Genomic DNA, 15,271 nt, shown 5'->3' on the forward strand with positions numbered 1-15,271 from the left:
TAGAACTTTGTGTCTTGTACTCTTGGGTTCCAACCATTTTGTGTTTATAGAGCCTGTAGTACTTTTTGTCTCCCAACATTTTCAGTTTCATGCCTCAGCGCATTCCCTTGTATTGTTTTCTGCCTAGGAAGGCTAACCCTCTCAAACTCAGCATGGACAGGTGTCACCTCCTGTGGGCAGCTTTTCCTTACTTCCCAGCCTGGGTTAGGTTCCTCTTCTCTATTACCCGTTACTGCCCTGTGCACACCTCTGTCACAGCACTCACACTAAACACATATAGCTCTCTATACTGCAATAATAAGTTTGCTTGTTTGTCCCATTGAAACTAATTTATGAATTTTTTGAGAGCAGAGTTAATGTCTTATTTGCTTTTTTTCCTTTTTACCCCAGTGCTTAGTTGAGGGCTGGCATATAGTAGATGTGCAAGAAATACTTGTTTAAGAATGAATATTAACAAATGTCTCTCCAAACTTCATTTTTGTAGATGCCTTATAAAAGATCTCTTTATTTTTTTTAATCTTTATTTATTTTTGAGAGAGAGAGAGACCGAGTGCTAGCATGGGAGAAACAGAAAGAGAGGGAGACACAGAATCCGAAGCTCACCAATCATGGCTCGAACTCACCAATCATGAGATCATGACCTGAGCCGAATCTGATGCTTAACCCACTGAGCCACCCAGGTGCCCCAAAGATCTCTTTAATTTTAAATACATTGTTTCTTTAAAGTACAACATAGTCGATTGCCACACAGGTAATCGTTATTGAATTTTGTGTGTTCTTCAACAAATTCAGACAATTTCTAGAATTGTACTATTTCTTAGAGATGGTTGATCCTACGCTTTCCTTTTTCTGTAGGTAATTTTTATCTCAGAGATAAACATCATGCGTAGTTGGGGGTGTCATGCTGTTGGCCTCACATACCCACTTTGATCTCTTATGTTCCTTTTAGTATAATAGGGTTCATGTTTCACAGATTTGCCCATTTAATTTGGATTCTAGTGCTGTTTAGTTATGGTGTGAATTTTCCCTTAGGTTTGTCTCAAGCCATGAGTGTATCAAGTGAAAAATTGTCCCATTGCTTAATCTTTGGGAATAATATTGATTAAGTAAATGTTGGGCCAGGGACGGAGGGGAGTGTGACTGGGAATTTAACAAATGCTGGGCTGGATAAAGTGAATTGTCTCTTTGAACTGAAAATGTAGCTAAAACTGAAAATCCTGAACATCACTGTCTCTGATTATTATCTCAAAGTGACAACTTTAAGATTATTTACAAGCTATGGGTTCCCTGACCCTGTTTACTAATAATAGTATTTAACAGATATATTTTTTACACTGTGCTAAGCACTGTTCTAAGTGCTTTACATGTATGAACTCATTTAATCGTCTGAACAACTTTATGAGGTAGGTGATATTACTATCCCCATTTTACAGATGATGAGGAAACTGAGTCACAGAGAAGTAACTTTCCCAAGGTAAAAAGTTATCCATAACTGTTATACAACAGGTGTATTAATTCACTTTTGTCCAATGCATATTTCTTAAGCACCTCTTAAATGCAGTAATTGACAGGGCAGATAAAAATTGTACACTTAAAGTAAGGAGGAATCATAATGCAATAGTGCCATGCATGAATCACCAAGGTGAGTCAGGCTCCCTTCAGTTGGTGGGAAATGGGCAAAGATTATATAGCTAAGGTCAGGAATGGCGCAGATGTATAGATTCGAGTAAACCTGTTTGTGGAAGACGAGAGAAGAGACTTAGTTTTGATGTGTGTGAAACGGTAATTCTTTTCTGAGGACTAAGATTACTTTCAGAAGGGGCTTCTGATGCAGTCTATTTAGCACGAGGTAAGCGTCAGAAGGAAATACCCAGTATGACGCTTGTCTGGAGCAAGAAAGGAGAAAGCTTTAAAAAAAAAAAAAAGTAACAATGCGCTTTTCCTGCCCCTCCCCCTCCAGAGAATCAATAAACAGCCTGCCTGCCCCCTCTCCGGACACCACCCACCCATCCGAATTCCCTTGACTACAACTCAGACCCTTCTGATTCGCGCTTTCCAGAAGTACTTTCACATTCTGGAACCTTAAGCCAGAAAAGGCCTTTAGGCAAATGTTTGGAGCAAAAAACCTATTCTTGCAACCCCAAACGGGCTCTCCTACTGGAGAGTTTTTACGGTCGCAGATGGTATATAGTTCCTGGCCTGTCCATTTTTTAGAACGCGACGCGACACACCTGGCCACACAGCCTCAGAGCCTACTCTAACTAGCCTGCCCATCCTGTTACCCTTTTAAGAGGCGGATCCCGCAGTGTCCTTTCCTCCCTCCCAGCCACCTCTACCCCCAGTCCTCTGGGCGGAGCTTCCAGCTAAAGCCCCAGAGCCCGACGCGGCCGCAGCAGTAGCGGCGAGGACCGGAGCTGCGAAGAGCTGCATCTGCTGCAGCCACTTCGCCGACTCTACGTGCCTCGCGGCTCCCACCTAGCTCCGGCGCGTGCCGGCCCCTCTCCGCCTCCTTCCCACCTGGCGCGCACCTGGGCCCGGCCGGGTCCCGCCGAGAGCCAGGAGGGCGCGTGCCAGGGGCCCCTCGGGAACCGCAGAGCGCGCGCGCCATGGGGCCGCCGCCCGGGGCCGGGGTCTTGTGCCGCGGTGGCTGCGGCTTTTCCCGATTGCTGGCGTGGTGCTTCCTGCTTGCTCTGAGTCCCCAAGCCCCCGGCTCCCGGGGGGCCGAGGCTGTGTGGACCGCGTACCTCAACGTGTCCTGGCGGGTTCCGCACACCGGAGTGAACCGCACGGTGTGGGAGCTGAGCGAGGAGGGCGTGTACGGCCAGGATTCGCCGCTCGAGCCCGTGGCCGGGGTCCTGGTGCCGCCCGACGGGCCGGGGGCGCTCAACGCCTGTAACCCGCACACGAATTTCACGGTGCCCACGGTCCCGGGGGACTGGGGAAGCGCCGTGCAGGTCTCTTGGTTGGCCCTCATCCAGCGCGGCGGGGGCTGCACCTTCGCAGACAAGATCCATCTGGCTTACGAGAGAGGGGCGTCTGGAGCCGTCATCTTTAACTTCCCGGGGACCCGCAATGAGGTCATCCCCATGTCTCACCCGGGTGAGTGCAGCTACTACATTGCGCCCCATCAACCCCCCTCCGAGGCCAGTTTTTTTTTTTTTTTCCTCCTATTTTGCTCGGTGCTGTCTTTCCCCTATCCCCTTGCATCGCTGGGAAAACGAGTGCCCTTTCTGTCCCTACCAAGTGAGGCAGGGTCTTCTCCTTCCCGAGATCTCACCCTGCGTGGGGAGTGGGGCGAAAAAAAATCCTTCAGAATGTGCCTGTCTGGTGGAAAAGGGTAAGACCAACGGAGTGCGGAGGCTGGCAAGTCGAGAAGGACTGTTTGGGCTCCTTGGGTCGCCTTTTCCTGGTGTTCCACAAGGGTGCCTTGCGTTGGCTGCTTTGGTGGTGGGCATTGGCTTTGAAATGACTGGAGTGCAGGCGGCCTGGAAATCCCTTCCTCACTCTTTTTCCTGTTTAACAGCCTCAGGCCCGAGGCAGGTTTTGCCCTCCTCTCTCCCAGTTTTTCTCTCCCTGTTTCCTAGTATCAAGTACACGAGATTGTGTTACTGTGCCCTGTTAACCTCATTGCAGTTTGGGTGGAAACTTTGCCTAGTTTGGGGGCTCTTCTCTGCCCCGGGGTCTCGGGTCCCAAGCGACTGTCGGTATCAGTGCTTTCGTTTGCCTTTGAAACATCTGATTTCGGTTATTGAGTGGCCAAACAGGTGATTAATGTTACTGGAAAAAAAAAAGCTTTGTGGAAGAGGATGGCAAAGGCCTAGACTTTGGGAAAAATAGTCCAGGTGGGTCTTCAATTTGTGGAGATGGTGTGGGTTACAGTTTTTCCCTGTTGGGTGATTCTTCCAGAGACCTTCTCCCTATTTGTGATTAGGTAGTGACAGTGTATGTATGATCCGAAGCCCCAAAGGACAAAGAGAAAAAAAAATGGAGAAAAAGGAAGAGACACAAAATAGCAGTATATCATAGTTGTTCGAGAGCTGGGCCCCAAGTCAGACCTTGGTTAAATTCCAGCTCCATTGCTAACTAGTCCTGTGACCTTGGGCAACTTATTTGAAGTCTTACGAGTCTGTGTTCCCTCATCAATCAAAAGGGAAAGAACTAAGAAAAACTACTCCCACAGGTTTGCCTTGAGGATGAAATGAACTAACGCCTGTAAAGAGTTTTAATACACCATCCTTTTCAGTAAAGGCTGATAGGATTAGCCTTTTGAGGAGTCACTGGAGAGATGAATCTGCTTATTTCAGTACTAGAGGCTTTGTGTTTTTCTTAAAGCGGTGGGTTTGGCCCTCCCTAGAGAGCACTTGCGAGGGTTGGGTGGTAAAATGGAAAGAGCACTGAACTGGAACTCAGGAGATCGGAGTTCTTTTAGTCCCTTCTTTGCCCCTAGCAGCTTTGTGACCTTGTACAAGTTACTCACTAGCCAAATGATAGTATAGAGTTAGGAGGTGGAGGCCAAATTGGCAGAGTGTGCAGAGACAAAAGCGAAGGAGATGAACTCTTAAGATCCCTTCCAGCTCTAAAATGCTGCGATTCTTAGATTTTAATATTGATTAAAGGAGCAAGTGTATCTCTCCTGGTTGATAAGTCATTGATTAGAATGAAATTATGTTTTAAAGTCTAATAAAAATGAAGAATAAGGATTTGGTAAATTTTAAAGTCCTTATGTTTCAATTGGCTATCTAAATGCAAAAGTTTAACTTTGTCTCTTCCAAGTGAGATTCGTTTGCATGAATGATTTGAAATTGAAGAGTACTCTTTAGTAAGACAGTTCCTATTTAGATCACTTTTATCCTACTTTCTGTTAAGGATGTAAGCTTATATTTATGTGATAGTTTTAAGGGACACTAAAATTAATTTTTGTTGAGCTCCCACTAAGTGCCAAGCAGTCTACATACATCTTACTTATATGCTATTCAGAGACAATATGGTGTACTACAAAAAGCACAGGCATCATAGTCAAGAACGGGTGTCAAATTCTGGATTTAGCACACAATAGCTTTGTACCCTTGATCAGGTTCTGTAACTTTACTGAGTCTCAGTTTCTGCATCTGTAAGATGGAGATACTTATGTTGCTGGGATTGTTTTCTTCTTTTTTTTGTAATTTAAAAAACTTTTTTAATGTGTATTGATTTTTGAGAGAGAGGGAGACAGAGTGCGAGTGGGGGAGGGGCAGAGAGCAAAGGAGACACAGAATCTGAAGCAGGCTCCAGGGTCTGAGCTGTCAGCACAGAGCCTGGTGCCGGGCGTGAACCCAGGAAACATGAGGTGGTGACCTGAGCCGAAGTTGGATGCTTTACCGACTGAGCCACCCAGGTGCCCCTACGTTGCTAGGATTAAGGATAATATATGTAAACCACCTAGCAGATAATAATCACACTCAATTAAAGTTGGTTATTACAGTAGGTTAAAGCCAGCAAGATGCAGAAAACATACAAATAGATGCTTATGCAGCTGTCAGTTTAAATAGAATCATGGCTGTTTTTATTTGTTTTTTTTTTAACGTTTTATTTATTTTTGAGACAGGGAGAGACAGAGCATGAACAGGGGAGAGTCAGAGAGAGGGAGACACAGAATCTGAAACAGGCTCCAGGCTCTGAGCTGTCAGCACAGAGCCCGACGCGGGGCTCGAACTCACGGACCGCGAGATCATGACCTGAGCCGAAGTCGGCCGCTTAACCGACTGAGCCACCCAGGTGCCCCAAAATCATGGCTGTTTTATTTCAAGATACTGTCTAGAAATAAAGGCCTAAATATTGAGCACTTAATTGACACTCAGAAAGGTATTTTGAGACTTAAAAATTTTACTACTGAGATGATAACTACAGCAAATTTTACCACTAGGCTAACTAGCCATAAAAAGCTAGCTAGTTACTTGAAGTATAGAATCACATTTCTTCCATGAATGCCTCGAGAAGCTTCTTTTCAACACAGGGGACAAAATCACTTTGCATTTCATGCACGTGTGTTGTTGAATATTTGCTCCCAAAGTTTTGTATTGTTTGCTTTGCTCATTCCTGAGAGTTAGCCTAGGCTAGGGTTCATTGTAATCTCTGGTCAGAAACAACTTATCTGGGATCTTAGTGGCAAAGAGGTAGGACTGAGGTTTAAATGTTGATTAACTCAGTATGTATTGTCTTGAATTACCCAAGGGCCACCAAATGTGGAAAAGCCATTGCTGTTGTCTTTGTTTATGAAACCTCTCTTTAGCCATTCTCACAGGAGTGCTTGAATTGTTTGCCTTTTGAATTTAGGATGAACATCCATACTCTCCCCTATCACAGTCCTGGGAACATGAAGACCCATTTGTTTCAAGGAACAGAACTAACTGGTTTAGAGCAGTTGCTTTAACACTTTTGTTTATTGTAGAGGAACTCCGCTATATAAAGAGCAATCAGTCAGGAAAATGAGGCTGTTTTTATGTATACCGAAATTTCACAAAAGGTAGTCATAGCCTTGCATCAACCCATGCAGTTTATTTCTGTCTATTGTTTTGGGTTGCAAAGTATCCAGAAAAATCCTGATTTACACAGATAAATAATTGCAAATGATAGATGTTTATTAACAGCTTGTCTTACAGTCTCTGGATATTTTTCAACCACATTGATCCAGAGTCCTGGAAGGGAATTAGGAGAAAATTTTGGTTTCCAAGGTTAATCACTATTCATATATCTTATCTTAAATATGAAAATGAGATAAGCAGCCAAAACTTAGAGTAAGCACTAAAGCCATGTAAAATGTAGGACTGTCATGATGAGACACGTTACATATGTTATTGTGCAACTGACTGTTCTGCTTTTGCTGGGCAGATGGGCCTGAACCTTGCATGCTATCTAATTGAGCACAGCCAACGGGTTGAAGTGCTGTAGGTACCTGCTTGTACAATTTTCCTCGAGTAAACATGTGCAGGCATGAATTAATTGAAAGACCTGAGCAGTGCTACAACCTTCATAATCCATGACACATTTATGGGAACTTGAAACATATTCCAAGGCATGACAGGGTAAGTGTTATTCCTGAGGGTTGTAAAAAAGTGAATGAACCAAGCAGTTTAAGTTAATGATTTGGTGGTCTCCAATGAGATGTATAAAACAGTTGCTTGTATACATTGTTGAAAGACAGTAGAACATATTAACAGGTTGGGCTCTGCCACTTACTTCAGATTTTTGGTGAGATTTTGGTCAACTTAGGATGGGGTTACACCTCTGATTACCCCATTATAAATTGAAAATATCAGTAAGTCGAAAATGCACTTAATACACCTAACCTACCAAACATCATAGTTTAGTGTAGCCTACCTTAAACATGCTTAGAACACCTCCCTTAGCCTACAGTTGGGCAAAGGCATCTAACACCAAGCCTGTTTTATAATAAAATGTGGCTATCTCATGTAATTGGTTGAAAACTGTACAGATAGTGAAAAACAGAATAGTTGTAGGGTACAGAATGGATGTAAATGTAGATTGTTTACCCTCACGACCGCATGGCTGGCTGGGAGTGCCAGGTCGCTGCCGCTGCCCAGCATCACTGCTGGCCTCACTACTGCATATTGCTAGCCCCAGAAAAGATCAACATTCCAAATCCAAAGTTTCTACTGGATGTGTTTTACTTTGATACAGCCATTGAGTCGATCCATTATTAAGTCAGGGACTTTCTGTATTTTAAAAATCTTAGGCCAGTTATTTTACTTTTCTATGTGCCTGTTTTCTCCTGTTTAGGATGGTCTTAATAATACACTTTCCTCATAAAGTTGCTGGGATTAAATGAGATAATACAAATACAGTATTTAACACAGTGCCTGGCATATAAGGAAGCTCCTGAAATATTTTTTTATCACGATCAAGATAGTTAAATAAATGTATTTTAGAAAACAAAAATGGAGTCTGATGTTTGTAGTACATACTTTGAAAATGAATAGCCTAGAGTACTAAATCCACATTACTTGGAATCCTAACTTTCACACTTTAGGAATAGGGTGAGTAGACTGAATTCTTCACAAGAAAGTCATCTTTGGGCCCACCTGTGTTTGTCATTCTTTTTTCAAATAACTATTTCTACCACCCTCAAGCTACCAATCTTTTCATTCACAAAGGACTTCAAGATAATATTTTGTACTGATTTATCACCACCCAATCCCTTCTCAACCACTTGACATTTAATTTTTATTCTGCTTTTTTCCTAGGATGTTGACTTTGAAGAGAACCTTTTTTCAATAGAGAGGTTCAAAGGAGGATGAGAAGAGACTGGGTGGTGATGGTTTACCAATGTAAAGAACCATTTCAAAATCCATTTCTAGATACATCCTTTTTGATATTTCTGCTGTACCATATTTAACACTGTTGACCACTGCTCTGAAATTCTCCCAAGCTGTCTTTTACTTCTCTTATCTCTCTTTTGTTTCATTTTGGTTGTTTTATTAATTCATTCATCTAACACCTCTTCTTCCTGGTGTTCACACCCGGGCCACCACCACCCTTGCCTCCAGTAAATGCCACATCCAATTGATTCTATCACTTTAAATCTCACATATGTCCCATTCTCCCTTGCAACTGTTATTACCCTGCTTTTAGTTCCTGTGTCTTCTCATAGGAACAAATGCTTAGCCTCCTAATTGTTCTCCCTGCCACTGATAGGTTGTTTCTTCCTTCTAGATCTTCCACATTGCCGCTGGAACACAGCTCTGATCACATCTATGCCATTGTGTGAAAAGCCATTGCTTACAGATTTTACACTCCATTTCCCAGCATGGGATACAAGACTCTTAATCTGGTCCCAACATACTTTCAAAGCTTTATGTACCTCTTCTCTCATATTGATCCCTAAATGCCCTCTGTCCTTTCCCATTATCATTCCTTTGTTTATACTTCTCTTTTGCCTCTATACCCTTTTTTTCCCAGCTCTGCTTGCCAAAAACTTACCCATCCTTCAAAACCCAACACAAATGTCTCATCTTTGAAGCCTTTGTCAATTCCTTCCTTTACTCTTCCCACCACAGTCCACACCAAAAACAAAATAATCCTTTTGTTTTAGCTCCCATGGCATTCCGTGTCTTATAGTACTTTTTGCATTTTACTGGTAGTTATGTGTTTATATGTTTTACCTTCCTACTGGATTGTAGTTATTTTAATATTTTATTTTCATATTCCTCATGGGAACCTTTGTACTGTGTGTGCTCTGAAAATGATTGTCGAGTTGCTTTAAATACCCAAGAATGAAAAAAAAAATACCCAAGAATGAAAAGAATGCCAGAGGGTCATAAGATTCATTAGAAAAGTATTTAGTGGGGAAGGGGATTGAAATCCAATTCATTGAGCATTTATCAAGGATATATTGTGTGCATACTATGCTTCTTACCTGAATATACAAAATAAGGTAAATTAGGAGGAATAAGAGTGTACAAATTCTTCCAGATTGCAGGCTCCTTAATTTCTATGGTAATCACCATCATGGGCCAGTTAATGGGTTTTTATCCATTTTTTATTTTTTTATGCCTTCACTAGTTTATTCACGCAATGTATGTTTACTGAGTGCCTACTCTGTTCCAAGCACCGTGAGAGAGAGTTATGAACACAAACATTCTGCATTTTAAAGGAAAAGACAGTGGACAAGTAATGATTTCATTGTTCTGTATTCCATTATTTCATAAAAATTGTTAGAGATTGATTTTATGGAAATACAACAGAAAGTTGCAACTTCTGCTCTCGTCATTGGATTCCACACACCCTGTCATCTGTTCTGGTTGTCCATCCTCACTCTCCAGGTTGCTGAGCTTGGGTCATAAGTATGGTTTATGTATTTTTAATGGCAAAATGACTTATGTAACAAAGAGATAGTGAGAATGAGTATTTACATTGAACTTTCCCTGTTCTGTTTTTTTGTTTTGTTTTAAAAGCTTGATTTACACCAGCATTCAATTTATGTCTCCACTTAAAATGCTTCCACTGAATTTGTTGGTGATATGTGGAATTCCATTACATAAAAACCTTTAAAAAATAGCTTGATCAGCAAATTATTTTTTTTTAAGATTTTATTTTTAAGTAATCTGCACTGAATGTGGGGCTCAAACTCACAACCCAATATCAAAAGTCACATGTTCTCCGACTTAGCCAGCCGGGCACCTCAGATATTGTTTTTCTAAGCACATAAAGAACTCCATGCCCCCCTCAGTCCCTGGAAGATGTGTTATCTCCTACAGAATGCCATATTTAATCTGTTCCCAGCCTTAAATGGAATAAACAGAGTATCAAAGACATTTTCTGTTATTTCTGATTATGAAGTTAATCCTGCTTCTTGCAGAAAACTTGGAAAACACAGAAAATCATAAAACTAAAAATTATGCATAATTCCTGGGGCGCCTGGGTGGCTTAGTCTGTTGAGCATCTGACTTCAGCTCAGGTCATGATGTCACAGTTGGTGGGTTCGAGCCCCATGTCGGGCTCTGTGCTGACAGCTCAGAGCCTGGAGCCTGCTTTAGATTCTGTGTCTCCCTCTCTCTCTGCGCCTCCCCTGCTCATGCTCTGTCTCTTTCTGTCTCTCAATAATAAATGCTAAAAAATTTTTTAAAAAACTATGCATAATTCCACAATACCATTAATATTCCTTCATGTTTCTTTTTCATGTGTAGATAGGGTTTTATATCCTACTTTTATCATAATGGTTATTTTTTATAAGTATTAATGTATTAAGAAAATAAAATTTAAAGGAAAATATAAAAATCCATAAATAGAAGCATTTTATCATTTTGGGGTATTTTTGTTATTTTCTTCTTTTGCTCTGTATATATATTTAAAGAATTATAATTATATATTGTATGTACAGTTTTGTATCCAGCTTGTTATTGTAAGCATTTCCCTATGTAATTAAAAATAGAGGATTCCCTTACAAGTTGAATGGGGTAAGTTTTGAGGGGGGTAGGGATCGAGCTTCTCTTTCATTAACTGGCAGAAAGGAAGTGCTGAAATGGTGACAGGGAGGATTATGAATTGGTACATTTAAAAAATGGGGCGCCTGGGTGGCTCAGTCTGTTAAACATCGGACTTCAGCTCAGGTCATGATCTTGCAGTCCATGGGTTCAAGCCCCGCTTCAGGCTCTGTGCTGACAGCTCAGAGCCTGGAGCCTGCTTCGGATTCTATGTCTCCCTCTCTCTCTCTCTGTCCCTCTCCCACTCACGCTTTGTCACTCTCTCTCAAAAATGAATAAATGTTAAAAAAATTTTTTAAAGCAAAAATATGCTCTATAGAGATTTATGTAAATATATATACTTCTGGCCATAAACGTGATCTGGTCTAACCCATATGCATTACCTATTGTGTACTTGGTCTTTTGAAAGGTTTGATCACCATTTGTACCTTTAGTTTCTCTTCTCCCCATAATATTCCTATCGGTGATGTCTTTGTCACAAATGAGTTTTGCACCTAATTAATTTCCTTGTTGCTTGGTGAAGTAGCACCTCATTGGCTAAGATCGCTTTTCGTTTTCATGACAACCACTGAACTGTAAATTATTGGTTGGGGTTTTCCCCAGAGTTTACTTGATAGGGTACCACAAATATTATCTTAGGGACAAAAAATTTTTTGTATATGTAAATTTTGTTGAAGTATAACATACATACCAATGAGGTACAGAAATCATTAGTATATAGCTCAGTGAATTTTCCCAAAGTAAACATGCCTGTGTAGCCAGAGCCTAGATCAAGAAACAGAACAGTACCAGAACCCTAGAAGACTACCTCACACCCCAAGATGAAGAATTTTTGAACTTTGTCTCTTCAGGGAGTGACCTCTTGCAGCATGTGGTAGGAACTCAGTCACCCACAGAAACGCTCTCTTTCACTGCTCCGGAGCTAGTTAACTGTGACGCTCCTCAACTATATAGTGTAGGGAGTTATTTCCAAGCACAGAGTACATGCACTTTTTGATGCAGTTACCAAGCCAGTTCAGAGTTGCCACATTTTGCTGTGAACACCCACTTTGGAGCCCTATGAGCAAAGCAGAGTACAAGGGCTCTTTGTTATTATTGTATTTCCTGTTCTTTTTTCCTCTTTCAGCTGTATGTGCATGTCTTTCTATATATCATGGCATATACTTGCTGCTTGAATTTACCCATAGACTTATTATAGTATTCATTTCTTTTGAAAAGAAAGTTTGGTGATTCATGCCTGACATCATGGAGGCTGTTAGGATCAGGACCTAGTCGTGATTTACTTGGTTTTAACGCTTGAATGCTTAAGTTAGATACAAATCAGTGATTTTGAGTTAACCCTATTTATTTTTGCTTTTTTGAAAGAAGATGGTCTAGAACTCCCTTGTTGATGTGTGTGTTTCTCAAGACATTTATCATTTCAGATAAAATGTTGAAGTAGCTTAGTTAATTAAATGCTGCCTTCAACTAATAAAAAGTCTTAGCTTTTAAGAAGAAAATACACCAAAATGTTAACGTTGGTTATTTCTGGTTGGTAAAATTATGGGTGATTATTGTTCTTTTCATTATGTTTTTCTGTATTTTCTGAATTTCCTATAATGAGTATGTCTTATACTTGTAATCAGAAAAAAATCCATTATTTAAAAAAAAATTTTGTACGTTTATTTTTTGACAGAGACAGAGTATGAGAGGAGGAGGGGCAGAGAGAGAGGGAGACACAGAATCCGAAGCAGGCTCCAGGCTCTGAACTGTCAGCACACAGCCCGGATGTGGGGCTTGCACTCACGAACTGTGAGATCATGACCTGAGCCTAAGTTGAATGTTTAACCGACTGAGCCACCCAGGCGCCCCTGTTATTTTTTAAAAACCCAAAATATTCCAATACCATTGATAAATCCTAAAGGAAGCATTAATAATGTGACTATAGCAACAACAGGAACAAATCATATCTGATAATAGAAATGACTTACAGACTATTAGGAGAATTTAAAGAATTGTTTTGGCCTTTTGAATATATCTAACCTGTATGATTGTTAATGTCGTCCTTTCTTGTTAACACTAAGTGGTTTCTTCATATGTAAAATGAACCTTGAACACTAAAGAACTTTAAAGACTAATTTTTTCCTATTTTAATGTGAAAAATTTCTCTTTACCCTTCATATCACTATTTACATATATTTTTTCTTTCCCCCCTTACACACATACCCACCTCTTACCTTTCTTGGTATTTTTGCTTATTTCCCATGAGAATCCTGCTTCCCCTCACTTGCCCCCTTCAATATCTGTTCTTGTCAGTACTTAATAGTGCTAAGTTTAACAGCTTTGTATGAAGAATCAAATATATTGGCAATTTTCATTTATGACACACTGGGTTCATCTGATGACAGTAGTTTTTGTCACTCTAGGAAAGAGGAAAATTTATTAGAGTAAGGGCGGAGGAGAATCATAATATTCTTATGTTACACCTTATTAATGATATGCAGAACATACAAGCTCAATCAAGATGATATTTAAGACATCATTAAAATCGAATTACTTGTTTTTAAAATTAGCATGTCCCTTGAAATGATAGCCCACTATACAAAACTCTACCAGTTGGCAGTTTGCACAGAAACTCCTATTCAGGGGTGCCTTCTACACCACTTCTTTCCTTCTGAGAGCAGATTTTGTATCCTACGTTTCCACCCTCTTCCCCTGCCTTTCATAGCATGATTAATTTTACCTTAGATAATGTTACACACATACCCTCACACCCTCTTGGAGCCCCATGTTCTTTTTTAAAAAATCTGAGCTTCTTTCTGTGGGGTTCCACTTCTTTTGAAGTGAAATTTAACATAACAAGTCAGCACTCTCGTATTTAACAACCTTGAATGTGTCCATAACTTACTCCCACAATCTCCACAAAAACCACCCATTAGCCATGTAATCCTCCTGAATATATATGTATTTTCTTATGTCCTGGTATTTAAGATAAGTTTGAAGTGCTTTTGTGTGTTTTGCTTTAGTTATTCCTGTGATCCTGCTTCCTGAAAAGTTTTATTACAAGTATGGGCTAAATAATAGTTCATAATTTGCTTTGCAGTTTTTAGTTCTCAACACCTTTCACATGTAATCATTTGTAGGCTCATTTAGGAACCCAAACACTGTTTAGCACATTACTATGGGAAAATATGCTGCCTTTACTTCCCAACAGCTGACTTACAAGTGAATAGGTGAAACACAACCCACTAGGGTTACCTTTGTAGCTTTTGTTCATAATGATAGCCTGGTGAAATATACTTTATTATATTATTCCTGATTATGCTGGTTTAGAATTTTCTCTGCTTATTTAGTGTCTTTGTAATGTCGATTCAAGCTTTACCTCACCTTTTCTGTGTGTTTCACCTTGAGGACTCTGCATTTTGTTTTCCTAACCTATGGTGATCTCAGAAGTTGGCTTATTTTAATAGCATTTGTAATGTTCGTGAAAGTTTTAAGAACGTAACTGATTTGTAAATCAGTTAGCCATTAATACATTTTCAAGTTGGTACATCTTTTCTCATTGTAGAGGATTTCAACAGGCATTTAGATGAAGGCTAGAAAATGTGATTATATTGCGGTTGTCATTCATAGATCTATGAGCAACCTATATTTAACATTGCCCCAAAATGATTTGAGTTGTAATGGTATTTCAAATTCCTGTTTTCCACCACCATCATTTCATTTTGGCAAGAGGACAGGATGTTTAAGAGAGACCAAAACTGGCTAGTGCCAGCTCACCAGTCACCTCCCTTACCCTAATCCCCCAACCTCCAACCCTTTTTGCTGTTCCTATTTGACTGATGCCTTTTGGTTGAACTGATGAAGAGGAGCATATTGATTTACCTTGAGTAATGTAATTAAAGACAAGCGGATTATTCTTTGATGATAAGGAAAGCTACATGATTGCTCTATTTTTATTTCAGTATATTGTACCAAAGATGAATGTGGTCTATTTGAAATTGAGAGATAGCATATTACAGTGGAAGAATGGGTGTCCTTGAGTCTGACTGCTTAGCTTGATTTTAGTTCTACCAACTAATAAATATGTAATCTTGGACGAGTTGTGAAACCTGGACTTCATTTATCTTGTTCATAAAAAGTGGAATAATAATGCCCATTTTCTGTGATGTTGTAAATAAAGTGTTTGTCATGGAGTGGGCATTTAGCAAATGTTAGTTCTCTTGAATCTTTTGCTAACGTTTTTTATTACTAAACGTGCTGTTTCTCCTTTGGTTATTACAGCTGTTCCCTACTACATTTTGAGATATGTA

At 40.3% G+C, this 15,271-nt stretch overlaps 1 protein-coding gene across 2 annotated transcripts in view; it reads left to right on the plus strand.

Annotated features, from left to right (window-relative positions):
• The window catches only part of RNF128 (ring finger protein 128), a 114,852-nt gene that overhangs the window by 51,257 nt on the left and 48,324 nt on the right, over positions 1-15,271 (plus strand). Inside the window, exon 1 of one of the 2 annotated variants that reach the window (XM_047082141.1) lies at positions 2,607-3,099. The exons of the other annotated variant lie outside the window; for it this stretch is intronic. Within the exon in view, the coding sequence (XP_046938097.1) occupies positions 2,607-3,099 (493 nt within the window). Of the gene's footprint in view, positions 1-2,606; positions 3,100-15,271 lie in introns of those variants that run through there. 2 annotated transcript variants of the gene reach the window in all.

The sequence above is a fragment of the Lynx rufus genome, unplaced genomic scaffold (assembly GCF_022079265.1).
Source record: "Lynx rufus isolate CCGP_SWC_20201006 ecotype Redwood Valley unplaced genomic scaffold, mLynRuf1.p SCAF_19, whole genome shotgun sequence".
Taxonomy (NCBI): Eukaryota; Metazoa; Chordata; class Mammalia; order Carnivora; family Felidae; genus Lynx; species Lynx rufus.